We start from the raw sequence: 24,671 nt of genomic DNA on the forward strand, positions 1-24,671 counted from the left end.
CCTTCACGGCTCTGACTTTCAATGTTGTCAGAGCACAGGCTGAGAATCTCTGAGCCTGTGCTCTGACTCACTAACTGAGCGCCGGAACCACGAGGGAGAGGATTTGATCTGACTGCACCTACTGCTGGTGCGCACCAGTGGACCACCAGCGAATCGTTTAAATTAAATATGCTGGTGTACCCAACTTGTGAGCTGTGTTGGCCGCCGGGCGCCTCTGTTGTCATGGCACCCTGCGTGACCGCACAGCTTGCCCACCCTAACGGCTGGCCCTGCTGACACACACTGATGTTACTACTTAGACATCCCTCAATATTAATACAGAGATGAGAGTAAGCACCAATAAACTGTGGAAACAGAGCTAATCCCCCCAAATTTATAAAGGTTTGCTTAGAGGATTTATTCAAGATTAAATCATGCCTCCTCCTCTCTGTAGGCTGGGAGGAAGTGAAGAGTAATCACAGTCTCCCAGCACAACGCCACCTGTGGCTGCATGGGGAACAGCTGTTTAATGTAATGCTTGCAGGACGGCCAGCTGCCGCAGAACCTCTTTGTTCCCGTCTCTGCAAAGGGCTCCAGGCACTGCTTGTTGTGAGTGTGAGCCACTGTAAATTAGGGGCAGAGGGCACTTGCACTGCGGTCAAGACGGGTCTGGGCAGGAGGAGAGTGCAGTGCAATCAGTGCACTCCCCTCCTGTGGGTCACCAGTAGACTGGTGCACCTGCCCAGGATCAGAGCCGGTGCAAGTATTTTTGCCACCCTAGACAAAATATAAATTTGCCGCCCCCCCATGTGACATCACAATGCCCCACCCATATGATCTGCCATATGAACTAACGCCAGTGCTGCACACAGTGTGTGTTTACATTAAAAAGCCTGCAGGGACCAGCTATAGACACCAGAACCACTTCATTAAGCTATAGTGTCCCTTTAATGTGAGGTAAATTATAGATTAGTGTCACTAATAATATACTAGATTGCCTACTTACAATTAGATGAGGATGATGATGGGCTGCAGTTTGGCTCCACTGGTCTGGTGTAGAACAGGACCTCTGGAGGCTGTTTGCAACTGTGGTCACAACATTCAACGTTCTGGGAGAATTGGAAGCAGCTCCATTTTTTGGGGGCCTCTTACACAGCTCAAGGTCTGGGCCCCAGTGCCTGATGGTGAGTATGCCCATAAGGCCCACTCATAAATCCACTTATATGTTCCACCCACCCATGAGCTCGCTCACAGGGAGTGGAGTGTGTAGGGGATGTGTTATGTGTTATCTAATATGTGTGCTTATGGTATGTAGTGTATAGGGATACCAGTTTGTGCAGGTGATGCAGTGTGTTTGTGTGTAGTGGAAGCAGTGTGTATTTGTTTATAAGGGATGTATTATGTGTTTCTGGTTGTATGTGAGGGATGCATTGTGTGAATCTGTGTTTGTATGCATAAGGGATGCAAGGTGTGTGTCTGTATGTGTGTGCATTGAGTGTAAGAGATGCATTGTGTTTCTGTGTGTATGTAAGAAAAACAGTGTGTGTGTTTGCATGTGTGTGTAAGGGTTTGCATTGTATGTTTCTGTGTATGTGTGCAAATGATGCATTGTCTTTGTGTGTAAGGGTTGCATTGTGTGTGTGTGTAATGGATGCATTGTGTGTTTCTCTGTGTGTAAGTGAAGCATGTTCTGTTTCTGTGTATGTATAGGGATGCATTGTGTGTTTCTGTGTATGTATAGGGGTGCATTGTGTTTCTGTGTATGTATAGGGATGCATTGTGTGTGTGTGTGCGCGTAGTGTTAAAGAGCTCCCTGTCTTGCCCCCTGTCCTATAGAGCTGTCCCTTCTGTCCCTTAGAGCTCTCCCCTGCCCCTTAGTGGTCTCTCCTCTCCCCCATACCTCCCCTAGCGGTCTCTTCTCACACTCACCCACCCTCCCTGTGCTCTTCTCATCCCCCCTCCACCCTCCCTGTGTTCTTCTCACTCCTCCCTCTGTGTGTTCTCACCCCCCCTGTGTTCTTCTTACCCCCCCTCCTCCCTGTGTTCTTCTTACTCCCCCCCTTGTTCTTCTTATTACTCCCCCCTTCTTCTTACCCCCCTTCTTCTTAACCCTCCTACTTCTTCTTACCCCCTCCTTCTTCTTCTTCTTACCCCGTCCTTCTTCTCACCCCCCTTCTTCTTCTTACCCTCTTCTTCTTCTTACTCCCCCTCTTCTTCTTACCCCCTTCTTCTTCTTACCCCCCTCTTTTTCTTATCTCCCCTCCTTCTTACTTCCCCCTTCTCTTACTCTCCCCCCTCCCCTCTTTTTACTCTCCCCCCTCCCCTCTTTTTACTCTCCCCCCTCCCCTCTTCTTACTCTCCCCCCTCCCCTCTTCTTACTCTCCCCCCTCCCCTCTTCTTACTCTCCCCCCCTCTTCTTACTCTCCCCCCTCTTCTTACTCTCCCCCCCTCTTTTTACTCTCCCCCTCCCCTCTTTTTACTCTCCCCCCCTCCCCTCTTCTTACTCTCCCCCCCTCCCCTCTTCTTACTCTCCCCCCCTCCCCTCTTTTTACTCTCCCCCTCCCCTTTTTTTACTCTCCCCCTCCCCTCTTTTTACTCTCCCCCCTCCCCTCTTTTTACTCTCCCCCCTCCCCTCTTTTTACTCTCCCCCCCTCCCCTCTTTTTACTCTCCCCCTCCCCTCTTTTTACTCTCCCCCCTCCCCTTTTCTTACTCTCCCCTCCCCTCTTTTTACTCTCCCCCCCTACCCTCTTTTTACTCTCCCCCCTCCCCTCTTTTTACTCTCCCCCCTCCCCTCTTTTTACTCTCCCCCCCTCCCCTCTTCTTACTCTCCCCCCCTCCCCTCTTTTTACTCTCCCCCCTCCCCTCTTTTTACTCTCCCCCCTCCCCTCTTTTTACTCTCCCCCCTCCCCTTTTCTTACTCTCCCCCCCCCTCCCCTCTTTTTACTCTCCTCCCCTCCGCCCCCCTTCTTCTTACCACCTCCCCTGTAGGTGGCCGAGCTGCACTCCTGTCCGCGGTCCCGGCCGGAGTGATAGGAAGGTGCTCAGTGTGCACCTTCCTGTCAGTCCGGCCGGGTACAGGAAACAGAAACTCCTGTTCCGCGCGGAACAGGAGTTTCTGTTTCCTGTACCCGGCCGGACTGACAGGAAGTGCACACTCAGTGTGCACCTTCCCATCACTCCGGCCGGGACCGCGGACCGGAGACCGGCTCGGCCACCTACAGGGGAGGGGAGGGAGGGGAGAAGCTGCTGCAGCCGTCTGAGCGCTCTTTACAGAGCGCTCGGCGGCTGCAGCATTTAAAGGGCCGGCCCGCCGCGGCCGGTCCTAAAATAATTTCGGGCGGCCTGGGGGGCAATTGCCTCCCTGCCCCCCGGCCCAGCCCGCCCCTGCAGACAGTCGAGTGCCAGAAGAACAACTTCTGGGCTAAACGTTTAGAGAAAAGTTTAATCCCTGAAGGTGAGAAGGCACTCAGACACTCCTGCCACTTTGACAGCTTCATTAAGGTGATATTGTTATGTGGTGGGAGTGTTCTTTTAAGATGCAAGTTGTGTAAGGAAAGGGAAACTGACAGAAAATAAAATTACCGTGCCTCATTAAAATTTAAAGGACAATTGTCACCTTACATTTTTTTTTAGATAATATTTTCGTCACATTAGTTTTAATGAAGTCTTTGTAAATCAAAGAAAAACATATCCCTACCATTAGTATATGACATAATGCTTCAGCCATGGGCATCCGCAGGAATATTTTCGTAGGGGGGGGGGGCATAATTGTAATGACATCCATGCTTGGTCCCATTTTGACAGTGTCATTAGGGGAGGGGCATAGTAATTATCACATGAAGTGCAAGCAGGCATAGAGTTAAGAAACCTGATGCAAAATCTTATTAGAAGTTGACATTGTCTGATTTAAGTATTGCCATGTCTAATCTGTTTTGTCAGATTTAAGTATTGCAATGTCTAATCTGTTTTAATATTAACACTACTCAATGCATCCCATTAGTACACCCATGATCAAGGCACTATCACTGAATTAAAAAAATAAAAATGTGTAATCTACATTTTGCGTTACATTTGGCCACAGCAATAGGTGGCATGCACAGCACCAGATTGCACCCACAGCACTTTCCATTTCACAGCACCTTATAAATGCCAGTACTACTACTATTAATAATAATAAAGAAAAGAGAAAAAAACCTTTTGTGTCCCCTCCCCCAACTTCTGCTCCTTCTCTTATATCCCCTACACACACACCTTCAACTTTCTTCATATCCCCCCACCCAACTTGTGCCCTCTTCTCTAATATCCCCTCAATACACAACTTCAACTTTCTTCATATCCCCCCACCCAACTTGTGCCCTCTTCTCTCATACCCCCTCCATACACAACTTCAACTTTCTTCATATCCCCCCACCCAACTTGTGTCCCTTCTCTCATATCCCCTTCATACACACCTTAACCTTTCTTCATATTCTCCATGTTTCCATTCTCCACGTGTCCATTTTCTAATAACTCCCCACACCCACCTTCATATTTCTGCATATTCCCCCCCCACTCCCACCCATCATTCTGTCCCTTTCTCCATATATTCTCCCTGTCTGTTTATTCCCAATTGTATAGTAATTCTCTCCCTACCTGCTCTGGTGTAGTGTGGCTGAGTGGTTGGGACTGGTAGTCCTACCATAGAGCTCAGCTCAGTTTGGTGCCACCTACAGGTAGGAGGGAGCAGTGATAAAAGTCTATCCCTGCTCTCTATTGCAGCCCACTCTCGGGAATGAACACTCGGCTGCTTCATGTGGAGTGTGGCTGAGCACAAACTGTAAGTGCAGCCTTTTAAAAAAAAAAAAATATTAAACAAAGTACCCACTTCAGGTTATCATGCATGGGTATCTGTGGGGAAGAAGGGCAAATGAAAATTTCCAGGGGGGGGGGGGCAAGTGCCCTCCCCTGCTCCCCCCCCCCACCCCCCCAGGACGCCCATGGCTTCAGCCATATAAATGCACTTTGTGTCAGACAGTGTTTGAAAACGCCAGTTAGTCTCTATGGTCTACTCTTCTAAACTCCTCTTTGCCTCTTTCATGTTTAACCTACTTCTTCTACACTTAGCTTGTCTTCTATATCAGTGGTTGCCAACCCAGTCCTCAAGTACCCACTAACAGTCCAGGATTTAGGGATTACCCAGTTGTGGTTAAGGTGTTTTTAGAAAAAAACACCTTTAGACACAACAGGGTAATCCCCAAATCCCGGACTGGTAGGGGGTACTTGAGGACTGAGTTGGCTACCCCTGTTTAACATGTTTATCCTACTTCACACTTGGCCTTTGCATATACATATTACACGCCCTTCTCATCCAGGGTAAGCGAGGTACCTCACATTGTGATATGAATCACAGTTCAATGTGGCCTAATAGATTTCACTATCTCATCGCTTCATCACCAGCATGTTGTCAGAGATAGATGGATTTACCTTGAGGTATAATTGTTGTTGGATGCTGTTGAAAGTAGGGGGGTGTTTGCATTCATACTGATAAAATAAAAATGTATCAACATGTTTGATGGAGTGAAAATAAACATTGCACAATGATGTTGTTATAAATATCATGCTACAAGTATGTCTTTATGTATTACAATTCTATAGAATAAATATTTTTGTTTGTTTCGACATATCCTGTGTATGATTCTATGGATATACTCTACACTATTCTCAGTTTTGAGGCAATCTGATTACTTCTGCCTCATATAAACATGGCTAAAGGCCTAACTACAGAATGGTAATTTCATTGCTATTCTTACTGCTTTTGTATTTAGGGATACATAAATACACTTTTCTAATCAGCATATTGAAATATAAGCTCCATCCTATTCAAATCTCAGGAATTAGATAAATATCTGCTCCCGGGATCAATCTGCTTTATACAAGTCAAGATCATTTGTATTGTTTTGGTAATGGATAACACTGCTCAGAAAAATATATAGGATATAAAAATAAAACAAAATAAATTTTTTGATATTGTCTATATCGGTGCGTGAAAAAGTAAAGCAACTAGTATTTAAAAAAAAAAGTTTTTTTTACAAATGCATCGGTCATGGAGGAAAACAAAGATACGTTTAAAATTCTTCATAAAAGCAAACCTATGACATCATTTAATTTAACAAAGGGATGTAAAATTGCTAGCAGTAATTGTATGTACCAATCTTAAATCATGTCATTTTTGTAAAATCACCTTTCTTTGGGTATAAGCAAATGACTGTCTTGCATTTTGTAACACAAAGCTCCAAAACGGGGGTGTCAAACTAGCACTTAATGTATATATTAATAGTTGAACTGCAGAATCCAAGAAACAGGAGAATATATTTGGCTTTGCAAGTTAAGTAATGAGATCAAATTATTTATCATTTGTTTAGCTTCTAGTCTTTTTGTGCTTGTCTAATATTTCTTCTGGATTCTCCATCAATGCTTTGTTATCCTCATGTGCTAGCACTTATACACCTGGATGTCTCTGATGCATTTTTTACAAGAGCAGAGGGAGGTGGATGTTATTTATTGAATCTATTGACCCTTCTAGCATGTATTGAGTAAGTGGAGTCATAAGTCAGATCATATATACAATTACGGAGACAGAATCAAGGCCACCATAAAAGCTATTATTGGAAGGAATCTGTATATTCAACAGAACTTGTTCTACTCTCATGGCATGATTGTTATTTTATTTTGTGCCATTCAGGAACAGTTTTCTTGTGAGAATAAATAGATATATGTAGGAAAAGCAGTTAAACCCATGGTAAGCTAGATGCCCACACCCCTACACTCCTTACATTTCCTGTAAACTGATAACACCCATGACGATAACTATTAGAAGACATAAGACTGTTATCAATTTGGTAGGATTCCATGTCTACCCAGCTGTGAAACAGAAAATTCCACCCCTGCCCATGGGAAAACCGTCTTACATATAGAAGAACCATGCTGAAGTTATAGAATATTCATCTAATATTGAAAGAAGATTTTGTTTTCATGAGAGGTCAATATGATTGTAAAACCAGTGGCGTAACTACACATTTCCTCAGGCAGAGTAGGCACCTGCTTACTGCCGAAATACACCGGCGGGGCAGAGGAGGCAGGATGCTGTGGCAGGTGCGTGGGAGCACTCTCTTCCAAGTCCCCACACTGCTCCCTCACGCACCCTCTGTGGTGATGCCAGTAGCTGTAATAGGACGTCACTCCGGCCCTGGCATTACTTAACAGTCCACTAAGGAAGAGTGTGAGGAAGTTAGAGATTGCAGGAGCGCCCTCCCTCCTCCCCTGGATCCCAGGGAAATGACCCACACCAGCTCTCCAAAAGGTAGAGAAGCTGGATGAGCATTAAAACATAAAACCACGATAAATATAATTTAATTTGTAGGTGTATATGCAAGAATGTGTGAGTGTGTCTGTTAGTGTGCATGTGTATCCTTCTGTGTATGTGTGTGTGTCTGTCAGTGTATGTGTATCTGCCAGTGTGTGTTTGTCAGTGTATGTGTGTGTTTGTGTGTGTGTGTTTTAAATCAGTGAGAGAGTGTGTCTGTCAGTGAATGTGTTTCAAATCAGTGAGATTGTGTCTGTCATTGAGAGTGGTTGTCAGTGTGTGTCTGTCAGTGAGTGTTTCAAATCAAGTGAGAGTGTGCCTGTCAGTGTGTGTTTTTCAGTGTGTATGAGTCAGTGTGTGTATCTCTTTGTGTTTCAGTGTGTATGTGCAGGGCAATGTATGCACACGGCAGTGTATGTGCACCCAGCAATCAAACAACAACTGTACATTCAAACAATAAACACAAGTACACCATTGCTTTTAAATCACAACAGTACATACAAACATACAAATGCATTAAAATGCCAGCACTATACGCACATATACATACATACATACATTCAAATACACAAAACATGCTTAAATTTGTCATTTAATTTTTTCTATTGCATTAAAGCAGCACTGTCATTTTTTTTAACCACCCTCCCAACTCCACTACATCTAATTGTCCCCCTAGTTATACCCAAATGTCCCCCTAAGCCCCCCCATACTACCTATTTTTCATCTTTTTTGTATGTCTGGACCTAGGTGCTGACCATCTATGTGTGTTCAGATGAAGTCCCTGTGGGATACGTCATCTGCCCACACTAGATAGCGCTATGAAATTGCCGCACATGCCCAGTTAAACACGGGAATTTAGTATATTTATTCATTTGTCAGAAAGATGAAGGAATGAATAGAAATTTCAGATGAAGAAATAGAAGCGGCAGGGGTGCTCCCCTCCACTTCATAACCCCCCATGTCCTCCCTCACTTTATGGGGATCAATATGACCCCCATATTAGCATAAGAAATTGAAATCTCCCGAATGCCCCTACTGGCTATGCCGCGAGTATGGGAATGTCTACTAAACAGTGAAAAAGTTAACGCACTATTAAAAAAAAAAAAAAAGCCCCCCCCCCCCTGCATCTATTAACTAGCGGCGGGGACATAGTGTGAAAGTACCGATTGTCGTCCTAACATGAATGGCAAACTGGTAGTTTCGCCGGGAATAGTGAAAGAAGGCATCGTGAGATCACGGAGGAAAGGTGAGAATTGTGGCAAATTGCTCTGACCACAGGAATTTCAGCACACAATGCTCCTCCGCTGGTCAGAGCTGGTCAGGCATAGGAAATATACATAAGACAAAATAGTCCCTACTTTGTCTTATGTTTTAAAGAAAACTAGAGCAGACAGGAAGAAATGAAGGACAGATCCTGAGAGAGGAAGAGAAGAGGAAGCAATTAGGGAAAGGTAAGTTCAGCATGACAGTGCCGCTTTAAATGTTTTATTCATAAAAAATGTAATGCACTTTATCAACAAATACTGTTGTCTTTACATGTGTTGAATTATCCTTACAATCAGGGTGACAGGAGGGGCTGTACATGGGAGGGGGGTGTGCAAAATTTTGTTCTGCCTGGGTGACCGTAACATTGGTTCCACAATACAACATAAAGTCTCTGTATGTTGATACACTACATGTGAAGTCCATATGCTGTTAATTCTGCATTAGTTAATACACTGCACTGCAAAAGAGATTACGGTCAGGAAAGAAATTGCAGAAGACCAAAACACCTCATGGAGAAACATCAAAATGTTAATTTCAATCATCTTCAGCTACAAACATGGGGAGGAATGTGACAACATGGATGACAAGGGTTTTATGTTCCTTAAGACTTTCACATCTGGAAGTGAAGAAGCTTTTTTTTAAATTAGTAGAGAAGGGATACGATGTGTATGGAAATAACCCCAGTAAATGCTTCCAGAACCTCTCTAGTGGAACATGGAACAATAAAGTCAAAAGGTAACAAGTGCCTGCAACTTATAAGGAGATGTTCTGACACTATCATTATTCTCTTAGGTATAATATTGTGCCTTTTATCTCTACTATTTTGTTTTAGTGTATAATTTATGAATTGATCTTGCATCTGCTCTTTATTATAGAAAATATCCAATGCAGCTGCTTTGATCATTGTCAGCTTTAAATATGTCCAGCTACATTCATCATCTTACTGCTATCAAGCATCAATGTACAGCATTAATTAATGTCAAGGATCTGACATGATGCTTTTCAGTGCAGCTCATTAGGCTTTGAATGTAAGTCAGTCATATTATATTAATTCACATACTCTGTCATTGTGTGACTTGTTTGTGTGAATTTAAAGGGGGCTGACACATTCTTCATTGCTGTGAAGGGGGGATGGAGTAAATCTACAAAGTTATTGATAGATTTATTCAAGGTGGAAGTCAAGTCATATTTGTTGAATACGTCTTCTACCTTTACTATAGGCTGAATATGCAGTAGTCAGCTGGGATGAAATTTGTAGAACTTAATATTCTGACATCAAAATTGGTTAAATCAAACCCTAAATCATCTGCAAACTGAAGTGAATCTAAATTTACAAGGTTGAGGCTAAAACTCATATTGACGTGTCATTGTTGTGCTAGTAGTGCACGTGTCTCTATTTGGCCGTAGTGGTCCTTTCAGTGTATGAGGTTTATGGTGGGCAGTGGGTTTTTGAAAAAAACAGTGAGAGTTTTACGTTTAGAGAAACTGGAGTTGGTTTAGATAAATGGGGGAGGGGTGTTTGAGAGAGGAGAGTGATTTGGAGAGATTGGGTGAATTGATAGACACTCCATGTTTGTTAAAATCTGTTACCAACAAGCTAATAATGTTTCAAATGGCTCTACCACAGTTAGTGACGTGCAACTGCTTACATGATACAAAATATCACTGTTAGATACTGGAGATTAGCAGCTGCCATACATTTTAACGTCTACTTTTGAGATGAATAACAAATAAAAAATGCTTAGAATAGGAAGTACAAGCGCTTATGTATATAGGTTTGTAATCTGGATAGTTCCAAAGATATATATTTTTGTGAGCTGCTATGCCACCGTGTTTATCTTTCTATCAAAGATAGTGGAAAGTGGAAGGGATATCCGGTGTAGCGCTCTAATAGTAGTGGATATATAGAAATAATGAAAAGAAATCATAACTGTACCTTAATAGATCATATACACTTATGAGTAGTATCACTCTATTCAGGGTAACCTTAAACAAAAAACACAAATATACAGAACATAGTGTAACCTGTATACAGGGTGTAAATAAAAAAAAGGAAGTGCGTAGATTACTAACTCACACTTTCAAGAGCTATCACACTAGCTCAGGTATATGCGCCTTAGGGTCCGTAGAGGCGACCCTCACCATCCTTTCAGTCCAAGTTTTCTCCAGGTGCAATGTCCTAGGTAATGGGTATAGGAGGGAACATATAGCGTAGTACAGTCTATGTTCCAGCTGAGGAAGCCAATTTGGTGAAACGCGTCCTGGATGAACAGTGAGCAGACAGAATTGCTTTTTGGACTATAGCCACTAGTGTTATTTTATCTACATACTATTTTAAAAGTTACATGTTATACTATATTTTTTTATAATAAATTATATATATATATTTTTCACACTTACGGCTTTTATTTCTACCTGCTTTTACAAAGAAGGAATGTGGTCCTTAACCACATACACCTTATGAAGCGAGCCGATATATTGGCTCCGGGTTTGTGAGTATATCTACATTACCTCGTACTATATCTCCTAAATACATAGACTGTACTACGCTATATGTTCCCTCCTATAACCATTACCTAGGACATTGCACCTGGAGAAAACTTGGACTGAAAGGAGGGTGAGGGTCGCCTCTACGGACCCTAAGGCGCATATACCTGAGCTAGTGTGATAGCTCTTGAAAGTGTGAGTTAGTAATCTACGCACTTCCTTTTTTTTATTTACACCCTGTATACAGGTTACACTATGTTCTGTATATTTGTGTTTTTTGTTTAAGGTTACCCTGAATAGAGTGATACTACTCATAAGTGTATATGATCTATTAAGGTACAGTTAGGATTTCTTTTCATTATTTCTATATATCCACTACTATTAGAGCGCTACACCGGATATCCCTTCCAAATAAAAAATGCTAGCTAGCCTGCTTTCCATGCGTGATGGTAAACGTTTCCAACATGTCAGATGCAGTCATAACTCACTCATAGTTACACCTACTTCCGTTTGGTGCAAAGTGTAAAAGACAAGTTAACAACTGCAAACTCTAAATGCATTCTATAGTTTAAAAAAAATTCTTGCTTTTTCATAATAGACAATATACAATGATATGGTGCTGCAGACACTGCACCTTTCCAAATATGGGTTACAGTCTTAATTCCGATATGTACATGACAGCAGGAGACAGTTACAAATTATCACCGTTCTCTTTGCTGTCAATGTATAGATCCACAATGGTTTTCTGTTGATTAAGGATTATGGTGTGTAAACTTTAAAACAGAAAAAAATAAAGGAACAGAAAAACATATCATAACACAAAATAACATTGTTGTGTCTGTTTCGATTTATTAGAAGTACAAGTTTCTGTTTGTGTCCCATCTCCCATTAATGTGTCCCAATGGGACCAGACTGCATGTAGTGTATGTTGATGCCTGTGTGACATCTCCTCCTATATGTTTTGTTTCATTAGTCATGTCCGTAATCTGGAAAGCGGTCAGTGTTTGTTTTGTGTTCCATTTTTGTGCTATGGCTTTTTTGGGGGGGCTAGAAAAACATGACAAGATATTTTTTGCATATGTTCTGTAATGGAGTCAGGGTAGCTGTTTAGTGGAGCTAGCTTTGGGTTTGGATTAAAAACTGATCTTAAAGAATCATGGTAAAAGCTCCCTTCCAGGTTGTGTTTAGCATTGGACAGGCCCACCAAACGTGGAATAGTGTTACTCTCTCTGGTAACCCAGTTGAAGCGCTAATCTTCTGACATGTTTTCAGTGTATTTTGCGTGTATATGTTACCCAGATCTGTGAGGCCATATTGACCTCAGGTTTTAAGTGATAAGCCCAAGATACGTTGTTCGAAGTATGTTAATTGTATGTGATCTGTTAGGTTAGTCAATTCTGGCAGTGCCCTTCTCATCTTGTCTCACATTTGGATTGAGAATCTAAAGGTTAGCATTAGAAGAGCCGACGGTCTTTTGAGATTGAGGAGTCAGTAGGATAGACATGGATCCAAACCTGTGTTAAATTAGAGTCCTCTCTATATACCTGTTGGTCCTGCAATTCTGGAGCAAAGAATTCTGGGCTAATAGTGAAGCTGGGTAATAGGATTTAATACAGGAAACTGCCGATATGATTATGGTGGGATCTGTCTTCTATATGTAAGTTTTAATTTTAGTTCTTTCACCTCCTTTAGATGCTCCTCGTGCTAGTCTGCTATTATGATGGACCCCTGTTTCTTCCACGTTCCTCTCTGTTCTAGCAACTCGTTACACTAATTCCTTTTTCAAGAAATCGGTCAGACCCTTTAAATCAATTTTGATATTTAGCCTAAATTCCAAAGATATCATCTCAAGAGGTGTCCCTGAGTGAGCTACAGTGGAGAGGCGTGGTGATGAGGGCCTATAGGATCTGCTGGCGCCCACAGAATCAGCTCTGTCTGTCATCTTGGATGGCAAACCCTCAACAAAATCCTCAATTCTCCCACACATTCTGCAGCCCCATTTGTTTCTCAAAACACACACTATATCACTTTACAGCCACTATTCTCAAGAACAAACACAGAAAAGGCCCTATCCTCTCAAATACAGACTATAGCCATTATCCCTCCTAATGAGACATTACAACCCCTAACCACAAACAGCCCCTATATACTATGTCAACACACATACTACACCAAAACAGCCGCATCCACATACAACCTGCAACCACACAAGCATGCAGCCCACAAGCAGCTTCCCCCATGTACACAACCTACAAGCAGCAACCCCCCCACGCAAACAACCCCACAAGCTGCATCCCCAGAAACAAGCAACCCCACAAGTAATCTAATCTCACAAATGCTAACAACAAGCAGTAACCCCACACACGCATCCCCACAAGCAGCATCTCAACAAATCTTGCACTAACACATACAATCATGTACCTCAAACTTCTTCATATATCTATGTGGAATATATATATATATATATATATATATATAAAAACAAGAGTAGGCTTGGCACTCACCCCTTTGTAGTTTTAAATAGCTTGCCTTTGCCTTGGTGCAGACCTGCGTTTGTTATACAATCCAAATGAAAAGAGAGGTACGCTCAAAGGTCTTTTTAATGTGCTTTTTTATTAACAAAAAATACTGTCGGTCCCGATCGACGTTTCGACCCTTACAGGGTCTTACAAATATATAAACAGGGTTGCATTGAGGATACTGGCTTTGGGACAGCAAGGAGGGTAAATCCGGCCCTGTTGATACTAGTGAAAAAGTGCAATATAGACTGAGGAGAAAAGTAATGGAAGGTAAAAACAGAACTGAGAGACAGAGGTGGAAACAAAAAAGAAAAAATTCACAAACTGAATATAATGCTGACTGGAGATGTAAGCAAAAAGCATGCAGTGGTATGGAACAATGTAACCAGAGGGAGACCACTAAATATCTGAAATAACAGAAAGTATCAACACAAAAATAAACTAACTCCATTAATTATTATAAACCGAACTAGCCGTAAAAGGCTACTCCCATGCCCAAGTAATTGAGGGGATAAAGTTACTAAACACCTAATTCTGCAATATACATATAGGCTTTATTAGTCCTGGCCCTTTAATGCATAGGGTGGTAGTAAATCTCCCCTTAGTACCTAAGCACCAGAAAAAGTGCCAAAGGGAGAAAGCTCACTGTCTAAAAGATTGGCAGCCCTAATAATCAAACATAGACAGATGGATAAAATAAAATAAAAACATTTCTCTCCTTGTGAGACTTACTAGATAGGCATAGAAAAAAATGTAAATCATAACAATCTCCCATGCCTAAATAAGTGAGGAGATGAAGTGCTAAACACCCCTCACTTACTTAGGCATGGGAGTAGCCTTATAAGGCTAGTTCGGAATTTATTATTATTATTTGGAGTCAGTTTATTTTTGTGTTGCTACTTTCTATTACTTTAGTATAGTGATGTACCGAACTGTCCGCCGGCGAACAGTTCCCGGCGAAATTAGCGTGTTCGCGTTCGCCGCGGCGGGCGGACACATGCGCAGTTCGATCCGCCCCCTATTCGTCATCATTGGGCAAACTTTGACCCTGTGCCTCTCGGTCAGCAGACACATTACAGCCAATCAGCAGCACTCCCTCCCTTCCACACCCTCCAACCTCCCTCCCAGCATCCATTTTCGATTCATTCGGAAGATGCATGCTTAGTGAGAGGAGGGAAAGTTTAGCTGCTGCTGATTACATAGGGAAATTGATAGCTAGGCTAGGGTATTCAGTGTCCACTACAATCCTGAAGGACTCATCTGATCTCTGCTGTAAGGACAGCACCCCAAAAAGCCCTTTTTAGGGCTATAACATCAGGCTGCTTTTTTTTTTTTTCCCCCTGTGTAATGTAATTGCAGGTGCCTGCCTGCCAGCTTCTGTGTGAGGTTCACATTGGATACTGTGCCTATTTGCCCAGTGCCACCACTCATATCTGTTTTAACAATAGGTTAAGCTTTACATTTAAAATAAAAAATTTTTTTCACTGTAATAGAAGAGCAGTTGCCTGCCTGCCAGCTTCTGTGTGAGGTTCACATTGGATACTGTGCCTATTTGCCCAGTGCCACCACTCATATCTGTTTTAACAATAGGTTAAGCTTTACATTTAAAATAAAAAAAAAATTTTCACTGTAATAGAAGAGCAGTTGCCTGCCTGCCAGCTTCTGTGTGAGGTTCACATTGGATACTGTGCCTATTTGCCCAGTGCCACCACTCATATCTGTTTTAACAATAGGTTAAGCTTTACATTTAAAATAAATATTTTTTTTTCACTGTAATAGAAGAGCAGTTGCCTGCCTGCCAGCTTCTGTGTGAGGTTCACATTGGATACTGTGCCTATTTGCCCAGTGCCACCACTCATATCTGTTTTAACAATAGGTTAAGCTTTACATTTAAAATAAATATTTTTTTTTCACTGTAATAGAAGAGCAGTTGCCTGCCTGCAGCTTCTGTGTGAGGTTCACATTGGATACTGTGCCTATTTGCCCAGTGCCACCACTCATATCTGTTTTAACAATAGGTTAAGCTTTACATTTAAAATAAATATTTTTTTTCACTGTAATAGAAGAGCAGTTAGTTGTCTGCAAGCGTCTGTGTTTCAGGCCTACGTCAGCGTGTGCTCTGCAGACCTGTGCCAGCGTGCTTTGACAGTTGCCAATCATATCTGGTGTCTCTATAGCGTGCTTTTACAACCAAAATTTTGTTTCCACTGTAATAGAAGAGCAGTTGCCTGCCTGCCAGCTTCTGTGTGAGGTTCACATTGGATACTGTGCCTATTTGCCCAATGCCACCACTCATATTTGTTTTAACAATTGGTTAAGCTTTCGATTTAAAAGAAATAATTTTTTTTCACTGTAATAGAAGAGCAGTTAGTTGTCTGCAAGCGTCTGTGTTTCAGGCCTACTTCAGCGTGTGCTCTGCAGACCTGTGCCAGCGTGCTTTGACAGTTGCCAATCATATCTGGTGTCTCTTTAGCGTGCTTTTACAACCAAAATTTTGTTTCCACTGTAATAGAAGAGCAGTTGCCTGCCTGCCAGCTTCTGTGTGAGGTTCACATTGGATACTGTGCCTATTTGCCCAGTGCCACCACTCATATCTGTTTTAACAATTGGTTAAGCTTTCGATTTAAAAGAAATATTTTTTTTTCACTGTAATAGAAGAGCAGTTAGTTGTCTGCAAGCGTCTGTGTTTCAGGCCTACTTCAGCGTGTGCTCTGCAGACCTGTGCCAGCGTGCTTTGACAGTTGCCAATCATATCTGGTGTCTCTTTAGCGTGCTTTTACAACCAAAATTTTGTTTCCACTGTAATAGAAGAGCAGTTGCCTGCCTGCCAGCTTCTGTGTGAGGTTCACATTGGATACTGTGCCTATTTGCCCAGACAATCATATCTGGTGTCTCTTTAGCGTGCTTTTACAACCAAAATTTTGATTCCACTGTAATAGAAGAGCAGTTGCCTGCCTGCCAGCTTCTGTGTGAGGTTCACATTGGATACTGTGCCTATTTGCCCAGTGCCACCACTCATATCTGTTTTAACAATTGGTTAAGCTTTAGATTTAAAAGAAATATTTTTTTTTCACTGTGATAGAAGAGCAGTTAGTTGTCTGCAAGCGTCTGTGTTTCAGGCCTACTTCAGCGTGTGCTCTGCAGACCTGTGCCAGCGTGCTTTGACAGTTGCCACTCATATCTTGTGTCTCTATAGCGTGCTTTTACAACCAAAATTTTTTTTCACTGTTATAGATTGAATAGCAGTTACTTGTCTTCAAGCGGCTCTGTCAGTCCTTCCTTCAGCGTGTGCTCTGCAGCACTGTTCCAGTGCACATTGCCAATCATATCTGGTCTCATAGTAGCTTGCACGCATAGTACCACCAATCCCAAAAAAATGACAGGCAGAGGCAGGCCACCCCGCAGGGGCCATCGTGGTCGTGGTGCTGTGATTCCCTTTTGCCCTAGAATAATGCCCAGTTTTCAGAAGCCACATACCCTGAACTTGAAAAGTTCTGAGGACTTAGTTGACTGGCTAACACAGGACACCCAATCTTGTACAGCCTCCGCTCGGAACCTTGACGCACCATCCTCCTCCAGCTTAGCTTCAGGCACCTCTCAAGATAGCACTCACCCGCCTGCCGCCACCACCAAAACTAGCACCACAGCCGCTTTACTTGGTATGTCAGAGGAGTTATTCACACACCCGTTTGAAGAAATGAGTGATGCGCAACCATTATTGCTAGAGGATGTAGATAACAGGGATATGTCTCAGGCAGGCAGCATTAAACACATGGAGGTACGGTGTGGTGATGATGATGATGTTGTACCCGCTGCTGCTTCCTTTTCTGAGTTGTCAGATACAAGCGAAGCGGTTGATGATGACGATGCCTCCATGGGTGTCACGTGGGTGCCCGCTAGAAGAGAAGAAGAACAGGGCGAAAGTTCAGATGGGGAGACAGAGAGGAGGAGGAGGAGACCAGTTGGAAGCAGGGGGGGTCGTCGCAAGGAGCTAGTGGCACAGTCAGACAGCATGCATCGGCACCCGGGGTCAGCCCGACAGCACGCCAATCAACGCATGCTGTGTCCACCACCAGAATGCCGTCATTGCAGAGCTCAGCAGTGTGGCATTTTTTTTGTGTGTCTGCCTCTGACAACAGTGATGCCATTTGCAACCTGTGCCAAAGGAAACTGAGTCGTGGGAGGTCCAACACCCACCTAGGTACAACTGCTTTGCGTAGGCACATGATCTCACATCACAAACGCCTATGGGATCAACACATGAGTACAAGCAGCACGCCTACTCTAAGCCGCCATCCTCCTCCTGGTCCAGCATCTTCAGCCACGTCAACCACTGCTGTCCTTCTTGCCCCCTCTCAACCATCCGCCACTCCGTCTCCCGCCTTGAGCAGTTCCCGCTCATCTGCCCACAGTCATGTGTTTCTGTCAAGGACATGTTTGAGCGTAAGAAGCCAATGTCACCAAGTCACCCCCTTGCCCAGCGTCTGACAGCTAGCTTGTCCGAACTATTAGCCCGCCAGCTTTTACCATACAATCTGGTTGAGTCTGAGGCGTTCAAAAAATTTGTAGCTATTGGGACACCGCAGTGGAAGGTACCCGGCCGGAATTTCTTTTCACAAAAGGCAATCCCCAACTTGTACTCGATTGTGCAAAAGGAAGTCATGGCATGTCTGGCACACAGTGTTGGGGCAAGGTTCCATCTGACCACTGATACCTGGTCTGCAAAGCATGGGCAGGGCAGGTATATCACCTACACTGCGCATTGGGTAAACCTGCTGACGGCTGACAAGCAAGGAATGCGTGGCATTGCAGAGGAGTTGGTGACACCGCCACGAATTGCAGGCAGTCCTGCTGCCACCTCCTCTACTCCTCCTACTCCATCCTCTTCCATAACCTCCTCGGCTGAGTCCTCTTGTGCCGCTGCTTCTTGCTCCACATCAACGGCACCCCCCCCCCAGCTCCCCAGGTACTATTCCACATCCCGGATACGGCAGTATCACGCCGTCTTGGGTATGACTTGCTTGAAAGCAGAGAGTCACACCGGACAAGCACTCCTGTCCGCCCTGAACGCAAAGGTGGAAAAGTGGCTGACTCCGCAGCAACTGGATATCGGCAAAGTGGTGTGTGACAACGGAAAAAATTTGATAGCGGCATTGAAGTTGGGCAAGTTGACACATGTGCCGTGCATGGCACATGTGTGTAATCTGATCATACAACGCTTTGTGCAGAAGTACACAGGCTTACAGGACGTCCTGAAGCAGGCCAGGAAGGTGTGTGGCCATTTCAGGCGTTCCTACACGGCCATGGCTCACTTTGCCGATATCCAGCGGCGAAACAACATGCCAGTGAGGCGCTTGATTTGCGACAGCCCTACACGTTGGAATTCAACACTCCTAATGTTCGACCGCCTGCTCCAACAAGAAAAAGCTGTTAATGATAATGAATATTTGTATGACCGGGGTGCTAGGACAGCCTCTGGGGAGCTGGGAATTTTTTTGCCACGTTACTGGACGCTCATGCGCAATGCCTGTAGGCTCATGCGTCCTTTTTAGGAAGGGGACAAACCTAGTCAGTCGCAGTTGTGTGTGTGCGTGTGTATGGCTGTCTGCCTGTGTGTGTGTGTGTGTGACAGGGTGAAGATTTCTTGCACATGGGTGTGACAGGGTGAAGATTTCTTGCACAGGGCGCCCAAAGGCCTAAGGCTGGCCCTGCGCATGGGTCAGTGGCTCTGCACCAGACTTCCCTCCAATTGATCAAAGTTAAAGGATTTCAAGTGGACTGATTACAATTACAGGGCCTTTAAAGAGTCCTGTATTGTTATTTGTCGTCACTACCTTCCCGCGTCGGGAAGATTTCTTGCACAGGGCGCCCAAAGGCCTAAGGCTGGCCCTGCGCATGCGTCAGTGGCTCTGCACCAGACTTCCCTCCAATTGATCAAAGTTAAAGGATTTCAAGTGGACTGATTACAATTACAGGGCCTCTAAAGAGTCCTGTATTGTTATTTGTCATCACTACCTTCCCGCGTCGGGAAGATTTCTTGCACAGGGTGCCCAAAGGCCTAAGGCTGGCCCTGCGCATGGGTCAGTGGCTCTGCACCAGACATCCCTCCAATTGATCAAAGTTAAAGGATTTCAAGTGGACTGATTACAATTACAGGGCCTCTAAAGAGTCCTGTATTGTTATTTGTCGTCACTACCTTCCCGCGTCGGGAGTGGGTCATTTGCGCCCCTGCTGCCTTCCTTGCATGTGGTAACTGTTTGTCAGGGATTTGTCAATCCATATCTGCCAAGTGACCCTATGACAGGGTGAAGATTTCTTGCACATGGGTGTGACAGGGTGAAGATTTCTTGCACAGGGCGCCCAAAGGCCTAAGGCTGGCCCTGCGCATGGGTCAGTGGCTCTGCACCAGACTTCCCTCCAATTGATCAAAGTTAAAGGATTTCAAGTGGACTGATTACAATTACAGGGCCTCTAAAGAGTCCTGTATTGTTATTTGTCGTCACTACCTTCCCGCGTCGGGAGTGGGTCATTTGCGCCCCTGCTGCCTTCCTTGCATGTGGTAGCTGTTTGTCAGGGATTTGTCAATCCATATCTGCCAAGTGACCCTATGACAGGGTGAAGATTTCTTGCACATGGGTGTGACAGGGTGAAGATTTCTTGCACAGGGCGCCCAAAGGCCTAAGGCTGGCCCTGCGCATGGGTCAGTGGCTCTGCACCAGACTTCCCTCCAATTGATCAAAGTTAAAGGATTTCAAGTGGACTGATTACAATTACAGGGCCTCTAAAGAGTCCTGTATTGTTATTTGTCGTCACTACCTTCCCGCGTCGGGAGTGGGTCATTTGCGCCCCTGCTGCCTTCCTTGCATGTGGTAGCTGTTTGTCAGGGATTTGTCAATCCATATCTGCCAAGTGACCCTATGTAGGGGGAACAGTCTCTATTCTGCTCTGTGTCAGTGTGTATCAGGGATCATTAGGATAGGTGTCAATCCATACCTGCCAAGTGACCCTATGTAGGGGGAACAGTCTCTATTCTGCTCTGTGTCAGTGTGTATCAGGGATCATTAGGATAGGTGTCAATCCATATCTGCCAAGTAACCCTATGTAGGAGGAACAGTCCCTATTCTGCTCTGTGTCACTGTGTATCAGGGATCATTAGGATAGGTGTCAATCCATATCTGCCAAGTGACCCTATGTAGGAGGAACAGTCCCTATTCTGCTCTGTGTCACTGTGTATCAGGGATCATTAGGATAGGTGTCAATCCATATCTGCCAAGTGACCCTATGTAGGGGGAACAGTCTCTATTCTGCTCTGTGTCAGTGTGTATCAGGGATCATTAGGATAGGTGTCAATCCATATCTGCCAAGTGACCCTATGTAGGAGGAACAGTCCCTATTCTGCTCTGTGTCACTGTGTATCAGGGATCATTAGGATAGGTGTCAATCCATATCTGCCAAGTGACTCTATGTAGGAGGAACAGTCCCTATTCTGCTCTGTGTCACTGTGTATCGGGGATCATTAGGATAGGTGTCAATCCATATCTGCCAAGTGACCCTTTGTAGGGGGAACAGTCCCTATTCTGCTCTGTGTCAGTGTGTATCAGGGGTTTTGAGGACAGGTGTCAATCCATATCTGCCAAGTGACCCTATGTAGGGGGAACAGTCTCTATTCTGCTCTGTGTCAGTGTGTATCAGGGATCATTAGGATAGGTGTCAATCCATATCTGCCAAGTGACCCTATGTAGGGGGAACAGTCCCTATTCTGCTCTGTGTCAGTGTGTATCAGGGGTTTTGAGGACAGGTGTCAATCCATATCTGCCAAGTGACCCTATGTAGGGGGAACAGTCTCTATTCTGCTCTGTGTCAGTGTGTATCAGGGATCATTAGGATAGGTGTCAATCCATATCTGCCAAGTGACCCTATGTAGGGGGAACAGTCCCTATTCTGCTCTGTGTCAGTGTGTATCAGGGCTGGGCTTTGAGGACAGGTGTCAATGTTAGGTGATTTCTGCCCTTTATGGATTAAAAGCAGACTCTGCATCAACTGTGCAATTTTCCATGGAAGTTTTGCCATGGATCCCCCTCTGGCATGCCACAGTCCAGGTGTTAGTCCCCTTGAAACAACTTTTCCATCACTATTGTGGCCAGAAAGAGTCCCTGTTGTTTTTAAAATTCGCCTGCCCATTGAAGTCAATGGCGGTTCGCGCGGTTCGCCGGTTCGCGAACATTTGCGGAAGTTCGCGTTCGCCGTTCGCGAACCGAAAATTCCGGGTTCGCGACAACACTACTTTAGTATTTAGTGGTCTCCCTCTGATTACATTGTTCCATACAACTGGATGCTTTGGTGCCTACATTTTTATCTCCAGTCAGCATTATATTCAGTTTGTGAATTTTTGCTTTTTTGTTTCCGGTCCGAGTATCTAGGGTTAAGCCCTTGGGCATTGCTGGAGTGCCCTCCTGGTGCATGGGATCAGTGTGGAAGTGGTGTTTATTCCCTTTTCACACCGATCCCATTTCATTCTATTTATTCTGGGTATTTTTGTAACAATTTAGTAGATATATCCTTGAGGAAAACATGCATGCAGTTTTTCTAAATTTTTTATTTTAGAGTACATGAAAACAGAGCTTGCTTGGGTTGCGAGTACATACACTGAACAAAATTGTAAACGCAAAACTTTTGTTTTTGCCCCCATTTTTTATGAGCTGAACTCAAAGATCTAAGACTTTTTCTATGTACACAAAGGGCCTATTTCTCTCAAATATTGTTCACATATCTGTCTAAATTTGTGTTAGTGAGCACTTCTCCTTTGCCGAGATAATTCATCCACCTCACAGGTGTGGCATATCAAGATGCTGATTAGACAGCATGATTATTGCACAGGTGTGCCTTAGGCTTGCCACAATAAAAGGCCACTCTACAATGTGCAGTTTTACTGTATTGGGAGGAACCGGGTGGGTCCGGGGGGGGGGGGGGGGGGGGAACCAGGTGGGTCCAGTATCTTGTGTGACCACCATTTGCCTCATGCAGTGCAACACATCTCCTTCACATAGAGTTGATCAGGTTGTTGATTGAGGCCTGTGGAATGTTGGTCCTCTCCTCTTCAATGGCTGTTAGAAGTTGCTAGATATTGGCAGGACCTGGAACATGCTTTAGTATACATGCTCAATGGGTGACATGTCCGGTGAGTATGCTGGCTATGCAAGAACTGGGATGTTTTCAGCTTCCAGGAATTGTGTACCGATCCTTGCAACATGGGGACGTGCATTATCATGCTGCAACATGAGGTGATGGTCGTGGATGAATGGCACAACAATGGGCCTCAGGATCTTGTCATGGTATCTCTGTGCATTCAAAATGCCATCAATAAAAGGCACCTGTGTGGTCGTTGTTCATAACATACGCCTGCCCACACCATAACCCTACTGCCACCATGGGCCACGCGATTCACAACGTTGACATCAGAAAACCGCTCACCCACACGACGCCATACATGCTGTCTGCCATCTGCCCTGTACAGTGAAAGCCGAGATTCATCCGTGAAGAGAACACATCTCCAAAGTGCCACATGCCATAGAATGTGAGCATTTGCCCACTGAAGTCAGTTATGATGACAAACTGCAGTCAGGTCGAGACCCCGATGAGGACGACGAGCATGCAGATGAGCTTCCCTGACACAGTTTCTCACAGTTTGTGCAGAAATTCTTTGTTTATACAAACCAATTGTTGCAGCAGCTGTCCGGGTGGCTGGTCTCAGACGATCTTGGAGGTGAAGTTGCTGTATGTGGAGGTCCTGGGATGATGTGGTTACACGTGGTCTGCAGTTGTAAGGCTGGTTGGATGTACTGCTAAATTCTCTGAAACACCTTTGGAGAAAATGCAGTGTTTACATTACAGCCTAGTGATAACTTCACTGGCCACTCCTCGGATAGCTGTTAGAGATCCTTCCTGAGTGATGGCTGCCTAAAAGGCATCCAAACATTCAGTGTCTCCTCCCTCTGCATGCAGACACTGAACTTTCCTCATAGAGATTCATTGTTTCAATGAGGAGATGCTGATTGACCAGGGCTGTGTTTGAATCATGCTGGCTCTGCCCCTGATCTGCCTCTTTGTCAGTCTCAGCCAATCCAATGGAGAAGCACTGTGATTGAATCAGGCTACCACTTCTGATGATGTCAGCAGACTGCTTGTTTTTTTTTTTTTAGGCAAACAGCATGCAGATCTACAGCTTCAGGCTTGAATACAGTAAGATTGTGCTATATTTATGGAGGCATGAGGGGCCCAGGGGGGCTAGATGGTGGTTTTAAAGGGACTCTCCAGGCAGCCCCTGTTTACTCATCTGGTTCCAGTGCCGGGAGCCTCGTGAAGCCGCGCCCCCTATTTCGTCAAAATGACGAAATAGGCGGGCGCGAGCAGGGAGCAATCAGACGCTTCCATTTGGAAGCGTCATTGCTCCCTTGTGCGCATGCGCGGCTTCGCCGCACATACGCACAGACTTCAGAGGGCGGCATTCATGGGGGGGGGGTGCTAGTTCCCACTGTATGTGTACAAAGTTAGTTATTAAAGTGTTTAAGTCCACCAAATAATTTGGTCAACAGCTGTCATGTATGTAACTAATGATGTAACTTGAACACACAGTATAATTATGAATCTATATCTACTGTAATTATTTTTAGGCATGGAAAAAATGCTTTAGACAATCGCTTTGAGGAAAGCACTGGAGTGATCTGGCTGGATGATGTCAGCTGCACAGGAAAGGAGTCTACATTTACACAGTGCTCGAAGAAAGACTGGGGAAGGAATGACTGCAGCCACCAGGAGGATGTCCATATCACCTGTAACCCTGACAGTGATTATCAACGACCTCTCACGGGTAACTGGCAGAAGAACTATGATTGTACAAATTTCTAAACTGCCTTTGGTGTTGGTTTGCTTAGAGTATACTCTATATAGACTTAGTCTAAAAAAATTTGGAGGCACAAGATGATAGGAGCTTTCCCTAAAAAGGAACACTCGGGCAGACTTCTAAATGAAATATATTCACAGAGAAACAAATATGCATATTAACAAGCATCGATAAACT

At 44.3% G+C, this 24,671-nt stretch overlaps 1 protein-coding gene across 2 annotated transcripts in view; it reads left to right on the forward strand.

Annotated features, from left to right (window-relative positions):
- PRSS12 (serine protease 12) overlaps positions 1-24,671 on the forward strand; it is a 223,810-nt gene that overhangs the window by 70,912 nt on the left and 128,227 nt on the right. For both annotated transcript variants that reach the window (XM_063458263.1, XM_063458262.1), the window contains exon 7: positions 24,265-24,461. In XM_063458263.1, the coding sequence (XP_063314333.1) occupies positions 24,265-24,461 (197 nt within the window). The remainder of the gene's footprint in view (positions 1-24,264; positions 24,462-24,671) is intronic.

The sequence above is a fragment of the Pelobates fuscus genome, chromosome 6, assembly GCF_036172605.1.
Source record: "Pelobates fuscus isolate aPelFus1 chromosome 6, aPelFus1.pri, whole genome shotgun sequence".
NCBI lineage: Eukaryota > Metazoa > Chordata > Amphibia > Anura > Pelobatidae > Pelobates > Pelobates fuscus.